Raw genomic sequence first — 18265 nt, forward strand, 5'->3', positions numbered from 1 at the left:
AAAAAAAATTAAAAAAATAGTAATTCAATGATAATTTGCACAACACATGCATTCACCAGAAAAATAATGGATGGATGGATGGATGGATGGATGGATGGATGGATGGATGGATGGATGGATGGATGGATGGATGGATGGATGGATGGATGGATGGTGGTGATCTTTTATGGCAAGCAAAAACAAAGACTTTGAGTAGCCAGTCATGCTTCACATTTCTGCATGAATGAAGCCTGTTGTAGAGGAACCACGTGTCTCAATACGTCACAAAAGACATAGATGCAGCAAACAGAGAGATGAAATTAAACTCCCTCGTTGCCATCAGCTTAAGGTGTGTTTGGACTAAAAGGATGAGAATGGGGGGGGGGGGGCATATAATCTTTATATGTGCTCTATATGTACTGCATTATTTCCTCTTTCATTTAATTCTCAACTCTTCTTTCAGTTTGATGGTAGCAGTTTCCCGTCCAGATGTCCAATCAATACAAACCTGTTACTCCTGTAAGCCTCATCTTCAGGATCTAGACTAGCGTTTAAATCATAGTGCGGCTGGTTTGTGTTCTGTTGGTAAGCCTGTCACATAATTGTGCCTTTGTCTCCTCCCTCTTTCTTCTTACACATGTTGAAATTGAAAAAGGTTGAATTTAAATGTACCAGTAACAGTTACTTAAACTGGTTGAGGTGCTTGTCAGAGGTGGGCTCCACATGACTGCTCTAACGGAGGCAGTTACTATAAAGATAAAATAGGAGGGCGGTTGTCGTGGCAACCGTGTGTCCTTGTGTCACAGGTAACAGATTTCACAGGGTTTATGCCACTGGATTAAATCGATCACAATCACTGGTGTCAGTTTACCTCGCAGCCACTTGTTTTCTGATTATCTCATACTACAGTCTGCCTTTGTTTGATTCCCATTTTTTGTCATTTGCAATCAAACAACAACATATATGTCTTTACTTCATTTGCAAAACAATCTGAAATGTAAAAGTCGATAGCTTAAAGGTACAATACGCACACAAAGCCAGGTGAGTCTTGTTTCTCAGCAGCAGTGAAAACTGCAGAGAAGATGCTGAACATTGTCACCTTTAATGAACCATGAGATAAGCAGGAACTGCATTTGAAGCCTTCAGATCTATTAGTCGCGCCTAATTGATTCTGGCTGGGTCATTGTGTGCTGAGGTGGCTCCTCCAGCGTCGTCTGCGTCACCCTTCAGCTAAAAGCCTGTGCTTTCCTGCACCGCACATCCGAGGAGCTGGAAAAATAATTAGCTGACGAAATACGGTCAGACCTCTGATCTCATCTGATGACACTGGTGTGTGTGTGTGTGTGTTGGCTTTGTGTGTTGGTGTGAGTGCTCTCACTGTGGAATGCTTAAAGCAAGATGAGTGATCTCACAGCACTTTAAGGAAACATGCACTCACACACAGCTTCACAGGTGTAAGATGAGGAGAACAAAAAGTCAAAGACTCAGTGGTCTGTATTGAAAGCAGGATTGACAAGGATACTTCATGTTTCTTCAGCCGCGTGTCTCTGTGTGCCCGAGTGGGCGCCTCAGGCAGAGCAAACAGTTGTTGCTAGGTAAAGATGGATTATACTGCAGCTCTGGTGCAGACCTGTTTGCACATGGCCAGATGACCGCAGGTCTAAGTGATTATCAGCTCTGACAAGTTTAACTCATGACGAACAAGCTCACTATTACAGCCAGCGTCCTCTATCGGAATGGAAACTGAAGAGCCTTTTCCTCTGGTCGTGCTCTTGTTGTGTTTCGTTCCTCCTATTTAATACAGTCTGACATGAAGCGCCATTGTGTCTGATAGTGACAGAAAAAAAACAACCACTCTCACCACACTTTTACCTCAGCATCAATCTAAACACATAAACTCAGGCTGCTCTGATACATCATTTTCGTCAGTAAACAGCTTGAACCATAAGTGAAGTAGGCAATATTACTGCTATAAATAACCAAGTACAATCAACTATCAAAATATTTAGCGATACAAAATAAAAGAACATTTATGTTTTGACATAAACAAGAATATTCTGAATATAATTCTGTCTCTTTGCTGGAAATACATTGCCATGACTTTGCAACAGTAGTAACCCCTATCTTATCTTATCCATCCATCCTCTAAATAAAATCTGCGGTACGCAGTTATGTTCATTCTGAAAGCTTTGTAACGTCAATGATTATATCAAGTGAGTCATAAGTAATAAGGTGAGTCATAAGTCATGTTATATGTTGAACACTATGGTTTGACACTTTCGTCGCACATAGATGAAATGTCGTAGTTTTTAAACTATTGGTTTGCATACAACATCAAACATGTTGGATGTATGTCATTTCTCTTTGTCGTAATTTATTTTGTTTGCTATGGTACATATATACAATTTAATGACATCTAAAACGACTTTAACTAAAAGTCTACGCACTATATAGACACATATTCTCAGACCAAAATAAATCAACATTTGGTAGGAACCACAAAAACACACAAAATAATATTTTCGCGTTACATATTTTAACATTAGTTGACATTGTATACAGAAAAGCATTACTGATTTTTGAACGTCGTGGGTGATTAGGTAGTGCAAATTCAATAATGTTGTCATGCATGCCTTTGTAGGAGTGTTCCATATAAATCATGTATCAAACTCTATGAAAAACTACCACAACTGAGCAAATAACTGCACCATTTCATAGTAGTTGAGCGTCACACTGCTGCTTGTATTAACAGTGCAGGTAGCTGTAAATAATTAATGCTGTTGCATTTGACTGAAGCTCTACAACTGATTAATAAACTATCTGTTTACATCAGATAACTCCTTCATAAGCTATTATTTCACACAACAAATTCTAAAATATGATCAAATGTGGTGTTATATTGCTTGATAACCTTCGATACTAAACAATCGTCAGTTAAACTGAAAATCTTTCCGTTTTGGCATATATCCTGATCAAAAGGCTAAAGATGAATCATTTCCCAGTGCGGTCGATGTGTTTACGTTCACGTGGCTGTTATCTGCGGTGTGGACGGGGAGCTGTCCGCGGTGCTGAAATCTCTGTTCTCCTGTCCCCTGCTGATGGGACCGGCAGCCGGCATTACACGTATGTGATGGAGGATGAGTATTAAAGATGCTACACTGCATGGTCCTCCTCTTTCTCCTTTTCCTCAATCATAAACATAAGCTTTCCGATAAGATCACACGAGATTTATTTTACGGTTGTGCATTGATTCTTCCCGTGTCGTCTCCTCCTCCTCCTCCTCCTCCTCCTCCTGCCTCTTGCAGGAACAAACAGTGGGATATTTTTAGAAGGATCACTCCCCCCCCCCCTGCCTGTCGCCCCTCCGGGACTCGAACTCAAATCTTACCGAAGGTAGACGCCAGACTGACGTCAGAGCTCCAGTCATTTGACGTGTGATCGTCACCCCCCATCGCGAGACGCACACACACACACACGCACACACACACACACACACACACACACACACACACACACACACACACACACACACACACACACACACACACACACACACACACACACACACACACACACACACACACACACACACACACACACACACGGCCCTCCCCATCCTCAGTATTTCCTCTCCTCAGCAGAGCAATAACGCGCAGTTTCACGCTCCCTCCATCGCAGCCAGCAGCTTCTTCAGGATCAGCCTGGCAACAAACAGCATCTCTCCATTCTCACCACACACTTTATACAGCTGGGAGTTTTCTTTTTTTTTCCCCCTCTCCTTTTTTTGGGTTGCTTTTTGTTTAGTTTTTTTTTTTTTATCAAGAGGGAATCCGACTCCGTCTGTAAAAAAAACCCATTTCGTTTCTCATCTGGTTGAATTTCCTCTGACATGGAAGTGAGATGTCGTCCAGCGGTGATGTGCTGTGTCTTTGCCGTCCTCTGCTCCGTGGTTCCTCGCTCGCTGGAGGTTTCTTTCCGGGACAGACAGTACCTGAACGAGTGGGCAGTGGAGATCCCCGGCGGGCGCTCCGCGGCGGAGTCCATCGCCCGGGAGCTGGGCTACGACCTGGTCCGACAGGTAGGCACCAACGCCCCGCAGCGGAGAACCGGTTCAGCCTGCGTAGGGAAAGATGAAAACAGCCTAATACATACCACTTTCATCATTTTATTTAATGTTATGCTACGGCATCAAAGTAGAATGAACTGCACCGCTCATTTTAATATCTAACATTTAAATTCTACCGAAAACAGGCCAATATCATTCAAGAAATGTTCATTAAACCCGCAGCTAAACCGGACTTTGTTGTAACAATAGACTGCACCATAAATGTGTTAATTATTCTGTTTTATCCTGCTGAAGCCTTCAGACTGCGTGGTTTTCAGCCCTGTTAAATTATAGGAGGGGGGTTTATACTAACGATGACTCATTGTTTACACACCACCGATAACCTCCTAACTCAGGTTTTCATTTCCATCTTTTGTACACCACTAAATTACACAGACTGCTCTGTACATATTAGGCTTAGCCTGTATTTTTAGGCCAGCTCATTAATGCTTATGAAACCTGTGGCTTTGAACAGAAGCAGTCAATGATTAACTGATCCTAATGGTGTCACGAAGATACTTTATGCCTTCTCCCACGCAGCGCTTATCTATTAGTTGTTAAGAGACATTTTTATTTATATGCATTTACACTGAGAGTAATGAGCATCGTGCTTTCTTCAGCCATTGTCTGTTTCGAGAAAGGTGTGTATCTCAAAAACAGATTGTCAATGAAGAGTTAGTTATTTCTATACTCACAACATAGAAACTAAAAACCTTTCAGCATTTCATCATCAGAGTTGCGAAAATTGGTCTATTTGATTAAAAACAATTAGAAGAATAGATACATTTCATAATATTTTAAGTTTTATATGCTAAAATCAGATCAACATAAAACAAAAGAAGATTGTAAATATTAAAATTTCTAATAAATCTTAAATATGTATGTTTACATTGGATAAATAATTTTTCTAATTATATGAAGATGTATCTATTGTCCACAGCACCGCTGCAGTTAATCCAAGCTTTATCTTTACAGTCTTGAATTCAGTCCAAAAAGTGTAGAACATATGAGTCTTGAAATTAGAGAAACCTTGCATATATGTATGAGAGAGTTTCGCAGGAATTACCAAAGAGAAATTTTTAAGACTTGCGACAAACTTACATCCTCACTTCTGCCAAATAAAAGTTGTGAATTTAAAGTCATGAGCAGCGAAATGCCAGTTTTATTGATATCATTGAACTTATTATATTAGCATCTCTATCAACTGCAATATAAAATATATTATCAGCAGGCTCATAAATAAATGTCTCCCACTTAGTGATGTTCGACAGTCGATTAGTTTCATAATGGTCAGACAAGGTGCAGTACAGGGTCATAATGATTAAGAAAAAAAGTTAATATCCTCAAAGACATGTAATGCATACACACCTGTAGGCTCTGTCTATGTTTTATGGCCTCATTAAGAGCAATTCATTTAAATAAATTTAATAAATACTGAACGTGTGCTACTAAAACAATCTCCAAGGATATGCAAAACTGTGAGTCATATTGTAAATTCTGTGTGTGTGACTGACTAGTGGTATTGTGTGACTGGCTTCATAACATCGCATCTGCCCCACATCTTGTCCTTTCTCTGCAGATTGGGGCCCTGGAAGACCTGTTCCTGTTCAAACACCGCAGTCATCCTAGCAGAATGAAACGCAGCGCCACCCATGTGACCAGGCAGCTGTCTGAAGATGATCGGGTGAGTGGGCTCCTCTTTTACTTTGACCACTGTTCTTGTTTTAATCTGTCAAGGAGGGTCTGATATTTGTATTGGCCTGTGCAGGTGCTGTGGGCAGAACAGCAGTATGAGAAGCGACGCAACAAGCGGGCATCCCTAAGGCAGTGTAGAGACTGCCCAGTGGACAAGCTGTTTGATGATCCCATGTGGAACCAGCAGTGGTACCTGGTAAGTCCTCAAATTGGCTTGAATGCTGCATGAGGACACACAATCTTGGTTATATTTTCACAGCAGCTGTGTGTATATTCACAGTTATTCAAGCTGCAGAACATAATTGAAAAGATTTGGGTTTCCACCATGGTGTTGACGTGTTATTCTATTTTACTCTGGTTTGTCCGTGTGTTTGCATGCAGCCAGTCTGCCTTCCCCTGGGACATACTGTATCTAACTAAAACTATGTCAGTGCTGGACAGCTCCACACGCTCACTGCTCCAGCCTTCCAGGCTCATCCCAAAACAAGCTGTGCACCACTCTGTAAATGTATACAACGTATGGTTTGAGATGTGCCACTTACTGAGTTAGAGTGCATAAATGCCACTGTCATTGACAGATTTGCAGACACATTCTACATTGATATGAGCATCTTTTAAGAGTAAAAATAAAGGAAAACAATGAAACAATAGCATCAAGCAGTTCTCACCAAAAGGGCCATTTGCCTAATTGATTATACTGTCCCGTGCAGAGATGAAAGGGGTGGAGAGACTATAATCCAGTGGGATGGAGTTGAGCAGAGCAGCCTGCATTAAGTCTCAATCTATCCTGAATGGGATGGTTTAGCCCATTCAGGCCAAGTAGTGACAGCTTGTCACAGCTGTGGATCCCCTCCCAGATTTATTACCAACACATTAATTTTATCCTGACCCTAAGATGACCCCAACATCTTTACTCATTTAATTCATAAGCTCCCAGTGATCTCTGAAAACATGTATGTTCTGCACATGCAACTCCGAATCCCATCAAGTGCGCAAAATGTAAATAAATACAGGAGGCAATAATTTGCAAATTTCAATAAGCAAGATGTCATTGACAATAGAACATAGACAACATATCACATATTGACATTAAAACGTTATTCGGCTTCATTAATAATGTTAGTTAATTTTTAATTTGATGACAGAAACACATCACAACACAAAATGGGATAGCTTTTTGGTCGCCATTATGTAGTATTATCTCCTCTTGCAACAACAGTGTGTAAACATGGAGGAAATGAACAGACCAGTTTCTGAATTTCCAGCAGTAAAAAGGTTTTCCTGTTTTCTGATGTACAATCACCAGATCAACACCCAGACCCTTCTACTGTGAATAGATGCTGTTCGTAGCTTTTCTTATTGAAATATGAGAGAGAGAGAGAGAGAGAGAGAGAGAGAGAGAGAGAGAGAGAGAGAGAGAGAGAGAGAGAGAGAGAGAGAGAGAGAGAGAGAGAGAGAGAGAGAGAGAGAGAGAGAGAGAGAGACAGAGAGACAGAGAGACAGAGAGACAGAGAGAGAGAGAGCTTCATATTAGGCTCTCCCAGCATCAATTTTGTTGCACCTGCACTAACCGAACATGACTCACATGCTTGGGAATAAGAAAACAAATTGAGATGAATCATTTTTGCCGATGAGGGATGATGACACTAATGGAATTGGCCTTAAAGTGCCGCTTAGTGTATTTCCACATCAGCCAGTGTCTGTGTCACTTTGAGGGCTGTGTTATGTGAAGCACGGTGCTTTTTTCTCTTTTTCCATTCAGCATGGACGAAATGCCGAGATGGAGAAAACACTGGTGTCGCCTGTCACCTTTTCACATTTGCCTCCATGTGATAATGTCATGTTTCACCTCCAGTGTTTACAAATGGAAACAAAAATAAAATAATAGGGAAAATTATATGATAGATAAAATGGAATGAAAAATTGCAGTGTGGGCAAGGCAGAGAGGATGGACACGTTTACAGTGTCGGTGGCAGACTCAATGCTAACGGATATTAGAACAGAGGTGGAGCTACGTGGTGGGGGGAGGGGGGGGGGGCTGAGCTTCAGAGCAGAATAAGTGTCTTTATCTATCATGAGTGCGTGAATAACTGAATTTAATCAGGGAGTGACTCATACTTGTAGCTTGAAATTCCTATTGATTGTATGTCTGTAATGAGAACCATCAATGGCTTTGCAATTTACCGTCCGTGTCAGTTGTGTATCGAGGGATATCTTTGTGCTTTAGAGTGCGTGTCCAGCCTCACATTACATCTGCAACTGATGCAGAGAAACTTCCATAATCTGCTGTATGTGTGTTTGTTCTGGATCATTAAAATCAATGCACTGCCGCTGAAAGACCCCTTTATCTTTTACCAGCCTCAACAAGTGAGTCATTCGGTGCCACACAGAAACCTCTCAACCTGTTTGTTTGAGCTGGCCTGGAGTAGAAGCAGCTATCGTACATTACAAAGCCATGCAACGTGAGACATCTACTGTGCATTTAGATTGACTTCTATGTCACAGGTGAAATAGAGGTACAATTGCTGAAAACCTGGGGGAGAAAACAGAGGAAGAAGTCAAGGAGGGAGAAAAGGCGATACATCACAGGGATGAGTCACATCTTGGGGTGGCGTTCTGCAGTGTCTGTGCATAATGCACAAAGAGCCAAAGAGCACAGTTCTTTTTTTAGGTTTAGCCGTCTCAAGCTCTGAATCACACTCCTCCCAAGGCAAAGCAGTCAGGCAGTCTGCAGGCGTTGGTCTAGCTCGCTCACCCCACTCCGCGCTGATTCTCCATTTAAAACAGCCTTGATGCCCCCTGCACTGCGTAATATTATACAGCCTTTGAGACGGATTTCTAAATAATCCAACAGGGCAGGGGGATTGAACACGAAGGAACCAGGAAAACTCAACACAGCCATGTGTTGGCTCTTTGAGGCATCTGGATTATTTGATTAACCAGCTGAGTTGATGCACTGGGGGACACAATAGCCTGAATAACATGACCTTCTGGTGGCACTTTTGCCTGTAAGTGGCCATGCAGTAGAAGAGGACTCCTGACAAAAGCTGATAATCCAGTCATACATTTCAGTAAAGGTCAGTACAGGAACTGGCAGGTCCAGGAGGCAGGAAAACCCCATTAAACCAATCATGTGATTATTTTTTCAACTAAAGTGGCCGGATGTGGTTTTAGAATTCCCGATATGTAATTTGTGCCTTTTCACCCCCGTCTTCCAGCAAGATACGCGGACGTCATCCTCGCTGCCGAAGCTCGACCTGCACGTGATCCCTGTGTGGCAGAAAGGCATCACAGGGAAAGGAGTGGTCATCACCGTCCTCGATGACGGACTAGAGTGGAACCACACAGACATCTACTCCAACTACGTAAGACACCGTTTCCATGGAAACAGCCTCCGTCGTCTGGATCTGCCGTTGTCATAGCAATGCTGTTGGCGACACCTTACAAGGCGATTTATAAAGACATTAATAATTCTACATCTATGATGAGCTTTATGATTATGGATTTATTATACAGATTTTAATTATATATGTCCGGTAAGTGGTTACAGTACCAATAAGAACTACACAGTCTGAGATAGGTAATGAGATGATTTAAAGCCAATAAGGGTGAGGCACAACTGGATGGGAGCTCATCGAGATTTCATTTTGGCTCAGTTCAGCTTGTCGAGAGTTACTCTGAAAGCCCAATAAAGCCCCATCAGTAGTGTTGCTTCACAAAGCCCTGCTGCACTCAGACGCCAGCCACTACTCACAAGATAGAACGAATGGAAGAGAAAAGAGAGAGGGATGGAACGAGGAAATAGAAGAAGTAATGTATGACAACAAGGCGGAGGGAAACAACTCCCACTGCTGTTAAGTTAACGCCGATTAATCAAAGAGGATCATTCAGACAAGACTTTGATTATTACCAATTATATGCCCATCTGCATTATTTAATAGCAATGTGACGAGATTTAGTAATTCGCTGTTTAGGTTTCTTCAAAGGTAACCTTTTTAGAAGCAACAAGAAGCAACAAAAACATGAATGAAATAGTTTAGACAACCACTGCTTGTGTACGATTTGTAGAAGTTGTGAAAATGAAGATAATACACAACAAGACCACAGAGGGGTCCCTAATGGACAGGTCTCTGATTTGAATCTAGGTGGGAGATTTCTTTCTGATAGCCTGATTTGCTTTGGTAGAAATAATAATAACAATAATTTTATTTTGTGTTGTTTTGTTCTTTTCAAACATTCAAAAACTCATAAATTCTTAAAATCTCCTTCAAAACTATCCAACAGACAGTTAATCGCATGACTGTAAATAGCATGAAGAAGCTCCTTTTTTGATTGAGTATGATATGATTTATTTTTTTTATTTAAACTGTATTTCCTCAATGCAGTGGGAATGATGATAGAAGTGACAAAGAACAAACATGACACATGCAAGTATGGACGGTTGAACCCTGCAGTTTGTCAACTCGTGACACAGCCCTGAGGCAGCCACATCATTTCAAACAGTCTCAGTGTTTCAACACATCTCTGTCCACAACCACTCCTTCCTCAGGCTCATTCACTCTGTATGTATGCGTCTGTGTTTCGCATCACTCTCGCCTCTTAACACCAGTCATATGCGTCACTATGGCAACAGGTCAGTCCCAGACGGATGTGTGTTTGAAGCCTTCGTCACTGATGCGCAGGGACATAATCGCAGGCGTTTCAACAAGACTTAACTGTTTGTTGTTTTATTTCCTGAAGGATCCGGCAGCCAGCTATGATTTCAACGACAACGACCCGGACCCCTTCCCTCGATACGACGCCACCAACGAAAACAAGTGAGTTTGCTTAGATGTGACATCTTGCCTGACCTCCTGTAATCAACAGAGACAGAGAGCAACAAACAAACAAAATGCTTGACATCAGACAGCACGTCAATTCACTGGCTATAGACTCAATTGGGGCAGGTGGCACAGATGTCACACTTCCAGTTCCACTTTCTGAAAATTGTTGAGGAGAGAGGACCTGGAGGAGAAAGCACAGACTGCAAGAGAGAAACATATATTAGTGGCATGCACTGATGACGTACGAATGTATGAAGACTGAGGAAAGGAGAGGTGCGCCATGCATTGAGGGTCTAAATGAAGTTTCAACCGACAGCTGCTAAAATGATCCAGGGAGAAACCAGCCAGTCCTAACAATACGCAAGAGAACATTTTCAAGCACGGACTCGAGAGTAGAAGCTGTTTGCCACCATAAGTGAAAGTAGGAACTAACTCAAAGCCTGATAACTGAAAGCTTGACCTCCCATTCTACTTAAAGTAACTCCAAAAACACCCTATAAGCTGAGTTTCTAAGTCTACAAGCTGTAGACTTAAAAACAGCTGTGCTGCCGCACAGGCAGGGTTCCCAGAGAGATCCTTTCTCAGACAATCTTACAGTTTCATTTTTCTCATCTAAAGCTCCTGCTGGACATACTACTGAAAACAAATACAAGATAATATGATTTCTTCTTAAAACACCTGACACAATAGCGACTCATAAACACTCAACCATCTATCTCATATTGATCCTGTCATCATACTCAGTATGTTCGATGTGATACGTTATGTCACAAAACAAAGATAGCGAAGGTAATAGATAGCTTCACACGTCTGTCTGATTCTCTCAGGCATGGCACCAGGTGTGCGGGGGAAATCGCTATGCAAGCAGACAACAATAAATGTGGGGTTGGAGTGGCCTACAATTCCAAAGTTGGAGGTAAGCGCTTTGTTTTGGGCTTTTATTTTTCTTCTCAAAATGTATTGATAGCATATTGATTTATAGACCATGCCACATAATACAACATTTTTATGTTTTTTAATTTTAGTTTTCTTGGCTACCATCACATGGGGCATATCGTGCAATAAAGTTAATTCAAGTATAAAATTGTATTAAAAAGGGAATGGTGATATGACACCTGAAATGAGTTTTCATACTGCTGCTATGATATATTTGATCATTTCGAAGCAGAATAATTGCTTTTACAAACTGCATGCTGCACATAGATGGATTTTGATTTTATTTTAAGCATGTAGGAAAGAAAGAGTTCCCGATAGAGGTCAGATTATGACAACAGATGGTTGCATAATGTCACTCTCGAAAATTACTGAGCTTCAATCCACCTGAATAGTGCTTTTCATACTTGATCTGCAACATCTGAGGAGCTTTTTTCACAACTGTATCTGCTATCATTTTATAAGCCAGAAAAAGTTGTTGGTATGCTAATTAAGCCTTTGATGCATATATTTGTTTTGTGTGTCCTTCCTAAGGAATCAGCAGAAGCACATATAGTATATCAGTGAGTTTGAACCATCAGTGAAGAAAAATGCTTTAATATCATCTTTGGCTCCTCTCAGGGATTCGTATGCTGGATGGGATTGTGACTGATGCCATTGAAGCAAGCTCCATTGGGTTCAATCCCAACCACGTGGACATCTACAGTGCCAGCTGGGGACCCAATGATGACGGCAAGACAGTGGAGGGTCCTGGTCGTCTGGCCCAGAAGGCCTTTGAATATGGTATTCAGAAGGTAATTCACCAGAAAGACAGTTCTTCCACAGTCGGTGTGACGTGAGAGTGAGCTTTCTAATTGGAGCTATTATGTGCAGAGGTGATGTTAATCAGGGAGAACAGAATCAATAAGGACAATGCAGTTAGCTGCTAAGAATAAAGTATTTAATTACAAAATGCCCTCAGTTCAGGTTGTTAGCAGTGAGCTGTGTTTGTCTGAATTCATTTTGTGTCAAACCGTGACACGGACTAAATTAGCCATTACACCTTTGTGTTTCTGTTGTATTTTTGTCGTGCCATATTGGATATCACATTTTTTATTTTCTGCATTGTGCTGTCTGTAGGGCCGTGGTGGAAAAGGCTCTATCTTTGTCTGGGCTTCTGGCAATGGCGGGAGGCAGGGCGATAACTGTGACTGTGATGGCTACACAGACAGCATCTACACGATCTCAATCAGCAGTGCCTCCCAGCAGGGCCTGTCTCCCTGGTATGCAGAGAAGTGCTCATCCACTCTGGCTACAGCATACAGCAGTGGAGACTACACTGACCAGAGGATTGTAAGTGGCTCCACCTGTTTACATCGTGCCAGGTTGTATTATATTACTGATGCCATGTGTTTTAAGGTTGTTTTGCACAAAAAAAATCGGTTTTCCATATGTCTCTTTCTTGATTTCAGACGAGTGCTGATCTGCACAATGAGTGCACTCAGACTCACACTGGAACCTCTGCTTCTGCCCCACTGGCTGCTGGGATATTTGCACTTGCACTAGAACAAAAGTATGCACTTTGACTGCTTGATCGCTTGTTACCACAACAATTGAAATTCCAGATTGCTTAGTTTATCTTAATATCTGAAATCTCATCAATCCTTGTCTGTGTTTGCCACATCAGTCCTGACCTCACTTGGAGAGACCTGCAGCACATTGTAGTCTGGACCTCAGAGTTTGATCCACTGGCCAATAACCCCGGCTGGAAGAGAAATGGAGCCGGACTGATGGTAAACAGCCGTTTTGGCTTCGGTCTTCTAAATGCCAAAGCCCTGGTGGACCTTGCAGACCCAGCCACCTGGAAACATGTACCAGAAAAGACGCAGTGCATCGTCAGGGATGACTCTTTTCAGCCAAGGTACACATGTGAAGGTTTTATATCACCTGCCCCTCTCCACTTAGGACATGATGTATGTTGTTGGGCCGGGTAATTTTTAGGTACAGACAATATGTTGAGGATATCAGCAAATGACAAATCTAATGCACAATATGTGCACTATCAACAATCTCTTAAGATGGCTGTAACTTTTTAGAATCATTGTGATGCCAATGACCCATATTGGAAGTTGTAGCCGATGCAACATGTTCACATTTTGACAAAGTATCTCATTTTAGTGATTGAAAAAAAGGGCTTTATTTCCTCTTGCCCTGACATTTTACATCCAGCAAAACAACCAAACCATCTGCGTTCTTATTAAAGATGCATCTGTTGCTTTTTCAATGGAGTCACGAAAACAATAGGCCTTCAGCCTGGAGTGGGGATGGCAAGGGCAACCATTCAAATTTCAATCATGAACAAAAAGCACTTTGATAATTACTAATTTTTAAACAGTGGGATTAAACAGTCCCTTTTCTGCTGTTTCAACAGATGTCTAGTTTGTACTCCTTATTGAATTAATGCCACCAAAATTATGAGTGAAAAATCTAAAGTGGTTTGTCTTTGAAACTTTTATAGATACCTGGTACCACAAACAATAGCTCTGTACTTCTTTACGTGTCTTCTCTACAATTTGCTTTGGATTATGAGACTCAGTTGCACTGACACCCAGTTGCCACATTACTGTGTTACATCCCTGTTTAATCCTGAGGATTTGGCTCTACATTTCGTCAATGCCTAGTGGTATACAACCCCCCCCCGCCCCCCCCTTCCAGCTTTATGCAAGCTTGAACACGGAAATCCTTTCATTCTTGTCTGCGAGAGATGGGGATTAGTTATTTTTGTAAATGAATAATAGTATTACGCAGGTTGGCAATTGTCATTGAACAAACTATACAGTGATTTGTGATTTGTGCAGGGAGCAGTTAAATGAGAAAATGCTTGGCTGGTGTGGAAGATGTGTGTTGAAAAGCAGAGTTGTTTGTGTCTCATTCTTGGCTATTTTCATGCATCCTTCAGGGAGCTAAAAGCAGCAGGGGAGATCACTATAGAGATTCCCACTAAGGCCTGTGCGGGGCAGGATAATGCCGTCCTCTCGCTGGAGCACGTGCAGGTGGAGGCAAGCATTGAATACACCAGGAGAGGAGACCTGCACATCACACTCACCTCCCCAGCTGGTGAGAGACGTGCACACAAATGCACATAAACACATGCATATGTGAGCAATAGTAACAGTGCTGTAAAAAGGATCCATACTTTTGAATTCCCCTCAGGCACCAGTACAGTGCTGCTGGCTGAGCGGGAGAGGGACACATCCTCCAATGGCTTCAGAAACTGGGACTTCATGTCCGTCCATACATGGGGAGAAGATCCTGCTGGTACATGGACCCTGAAGATCACAGATACTGTAAGTTACTGCTGCATATTTTATTTTATTTTATTTTATTTTATTTTATTTTATTTTATTTTATTTTATTTTATTTTATTTTATTTTATTTTATTTTATTTTATTCTTTTTTTCCGTAATGAAGTCACAGCTGTAATAATAAATTAGTTTTATATTTCTACAGGACTTATTAAAACATACTTGCTTTAAGAAGTTTATTACAGGTTAAACAATCTCCGACAAACTCTAAATCAATATCTGAAGCAGACGTAGACATGAGAGTAAAGTTAGAGTAGAATCACAGCCCAGCACAACATGAAACATCAGTAAGAAATAAAGACAAATCTGGACCCCAGAATTGCTGATCCCTGTCAAAATCACTTCACGGTTCAAGGTTCAAGGTTACTTTTATTTGTACCTGTGGGTAGACTTGTTTTACAGATTTCTGTGATATATTTGGCACAAATAAAGACACACTGAACCAAACAAGAAGATAATTACACTATTAGCACATATGGCACTTTAAAAAATTAAGAGAAACTTACTTTGCAAAAGAACAATTTATCAAATTAATCTACGTCAGCGTGGTGCACAAGAATGTCTTCAGTCTAGATGCCCTGTTGTTCTGATTAGATATCGGCTAAAGTTTTTTTTCTTCCCATTAAACTAACCTTGGTGTCCTCCTCAGTCGGGCCGTATGGAGAATGAAGGCAGGATATTGAACTGGAAGCTGATTCTTCATGGGACGTCAGAGAAACCAGAACACATGAAGAAACCACGGGTGTACATCCCTTACAATGCCGTGCAGAACGACCGCCGTGGTGTTGAACACATGGACGACATGATGGAGGTGAGAACAGTGATATGACGGATGAGTGAATAATAAAGTTCTTGATATTAAATTCAAATTTTTTTAAGCCTGAAATCGCACAAGACAACAAAATCAATTAAAAATCCAAATGAAACATAATGCTGCATGAAACAAATGATGGAAAACAATAAAGATGAGAATTATCTTTAACAGTCAAGACGATTCCCCTTTGACATTTATTGACATGAACCAGATGTGAAAACCACCAGAGTCTATGGTGGGCCTGTGTTAGCATGCAAATAAGAAGCAAAAAGCAAAATACTGATGTTAAACATAAATAATGTTTGCTCTATTTGATACCTTTTTGTTATATGTTATCGATGTTACCAATATTATATGGTGTCACTTTACTCAGTAAACAGTATTGGAATGTGAAACATTGCCCGAGTTCATCTTCAGCTCAATACTTTGAGGAGGTGTTGGTCTCACAGTGTGTATCTTTAATCAATATGATGTCTGCTCTCTGTTTGTCTGGTGATACAGGAGCCCACCCAGGCGCACCCACCTCAGAAAACTGACACCGCACGAGCCTCCTCTTCTTCCACTACAGAGAAGGATCCCAACAATTCTTCAAATCCACCCTACTCCCCCTCTCTGGCCCTGCTTCGTCTCCTGCAGACGGCCTTCAACAGGCAGACCCCGGCCTTGCAGCGTCCCCCAGCTGCAGCCAAGGTCTCCCCTGCTCTGAGGAAACAGCAGCAACAGGCCCTGAGCCTCTCTCCTCCTGCAACCAGACTCCCACCTCAGAAATTGTACCAGGCCCTGGATATGATCAACAAGTTCCGTGGCGCAGAGGACAGTGTGTACAGTGACTACAGCGATGGCTTCTACCGCACCAAGCCGTACAGGCACCGAGATGACCGGCTGCTGCAGGCCCTGTTTGACATGCTGGATGACTTTAGCAAGTGAAGGCCCAGAGAAGCTGAGAGGAGGTTCGGAGGGAGAGGAGGCGTGTGATGTTGGTTTGGGAGCAGAGGAACAAGGTGAAGAGAAGAGGGAAAGCAAAGCGACAACACCGGGAACTAGAATAGAAATGAAGAAACTCTTTCGACTCACTTCTACCCCAAATGCTGCATACCTAGTCTATTTATTTTCACTTGCCCATCGTAATCATCAGCAGCATCAACATCATCATCATTTGCCAATTGATTCTTTCATTTCTTTTTTCAGCCAATCCAAAATTTGCAACTGTGATTAAAAACCCAGGCCTGTTTAGAGCAACAAACCATGTCTCTGAGTGGTGAAGGTGTAAAACCGGTGCAATCTAGCGGTGTGGGTGTGTCTCTCTTCTCTTATTGCCTGGTGAAGCATGCCACCATTAGAATCTAAGTTTTGTAATAGTATCAATATATGATCTATATATTTAACAGAGACAATGATTGTAAGATTATTTTGAAACACTTGACTTCTAAAATCTCCTCTCGACAATTCAAAAATGAAATTTCTGTTTTAGGCATTTGTCATATGTTAACATGGTAGCAGAACACTTTTTACCCCCCCCCCCCCCCCCCCCCCCCCCAAAAAAAAACAGAGCGCTAAATATGACATGAAGCAAATCAAAGCAGATTTTAAATTGATCACTTATTTAAAGTGCTGAATTTGTTGACAAAATATTTATTCTCAGGGTGTCATCGAAGCTCAAGGAAGTAGCAGACATTTCTTCTGGAGTTTTTAAAGTATTACAGACAGAAATATATGTATTGTGAACATGATTTAATTTAAGTAATATACAGACAATACAATAAGATTGGATTAGTTTTCTTGAAAAAAAGGAAAAAGAAAGAACGAAAAGAAAAACGTGAAGTCCATCAGCTAAAATTAACACAACCTCAATGAATCTTCTTGTGCAATTTGTTTAATTTTGTATGACTACAATGCTGCATTAAATGAAATATTTTTCTATGGATCCATTATAACATATGAAATAGTATATACAGTATCGAACCTTTTATTTTCTCGTGGCTCAAGTACAGCTAAGTCAGTGAGGTTTTCGTGAATACAAATGAGCACTGCCAAAATCCTGCTGTGGAAAAGCATGTATTCAGTGATTGTGCAAAAGGAAACAAGGGTGTTTTGTCATCATTTTTGCCAAACAAAGAGTTCTATAAATCACAGAGATTTCTGCATTAATATTGACAAAATGCAATGCCTTTGTCTTCTTTTTTGTTTTCTTCTTTTTTTGTCAATCGTCATATCTCCCTCTAGAGGTTCTGCAGGACAGCGGCTCTGCACTGCAGGCTTCAAGTACACTCATGTCGAGCGCCTTAATATAAGCTGTAATAAATGTGTATACTCATATCTGTGTGGTGTAGATCAATTAACAGATGCTAGTGTAAGTGTTTATGACATGAATTGCTCGGAAACCTCGATGCAGAGTCTCTGTTCTGCAACTTGCACATGCCTGCCCCACTTCTCCAAAAACAAGCTGACAGGAAAAAGATGCCGTCTGGAAAAATGCTTTACATGCACCCTGTAATTTATCCATTCTTTAGTGAAGCCTGTGCTGTTTTCTTTATGGGTTTTTTGGGGTTTTGTTTTTGGCTGATGCATCAGT

General features: G+C 41.3%; 1 protein-coding gene across 1 annotated transcript; it reads left to right on the plus strand.

Annotated features, from left to right (window-relative positions):
- Window positions 1-3868: 3868 nt before the first annotated feature.
- Window positions 3869-16930, plus strand: pcsk1 (proprotein convertase subtilisin/kexin type 1; the record flags this gene model as incomplete). Its single annotated transcript, XM_080461767.1, has 14 exons — window positions 3869-4057; window positions 5664-5768; window positions 5853-5975; window positions 8998-9144; window positions 10520-10596; window positions 11430-11518; window positions 12157-12329; window positions 12655-12867; window positions 12987-13087; window positions 13202-13435; window positions 14474-14631; window positions 14728-14861; window positions 15529-15690; window positions 16195-16930. The coding sequence occupies 14 exons, from the start codon at window positions 3869-3871 to the stop codon at window positions 16618-16620; spliced, it is 2331 nt and encodes a 776-aa protein (XP_080317893.1). The 3' UTR covers window positions 16621-16930.
- Between the last annotated feature and the right edge of the window lie 1335 nt (window positions 16931-18265).

This window comes from Lipophrys pholis (assembly GCF_963383615.2).
Source record: "Lipophrys pholis genome assembly, chromosome: 4".
NCBI lineage: Eukaryota > Metazoa > Chordata > Actinopteri > Blenniiformes > Blenniidae > Lipophrys > Lipophrys pholis.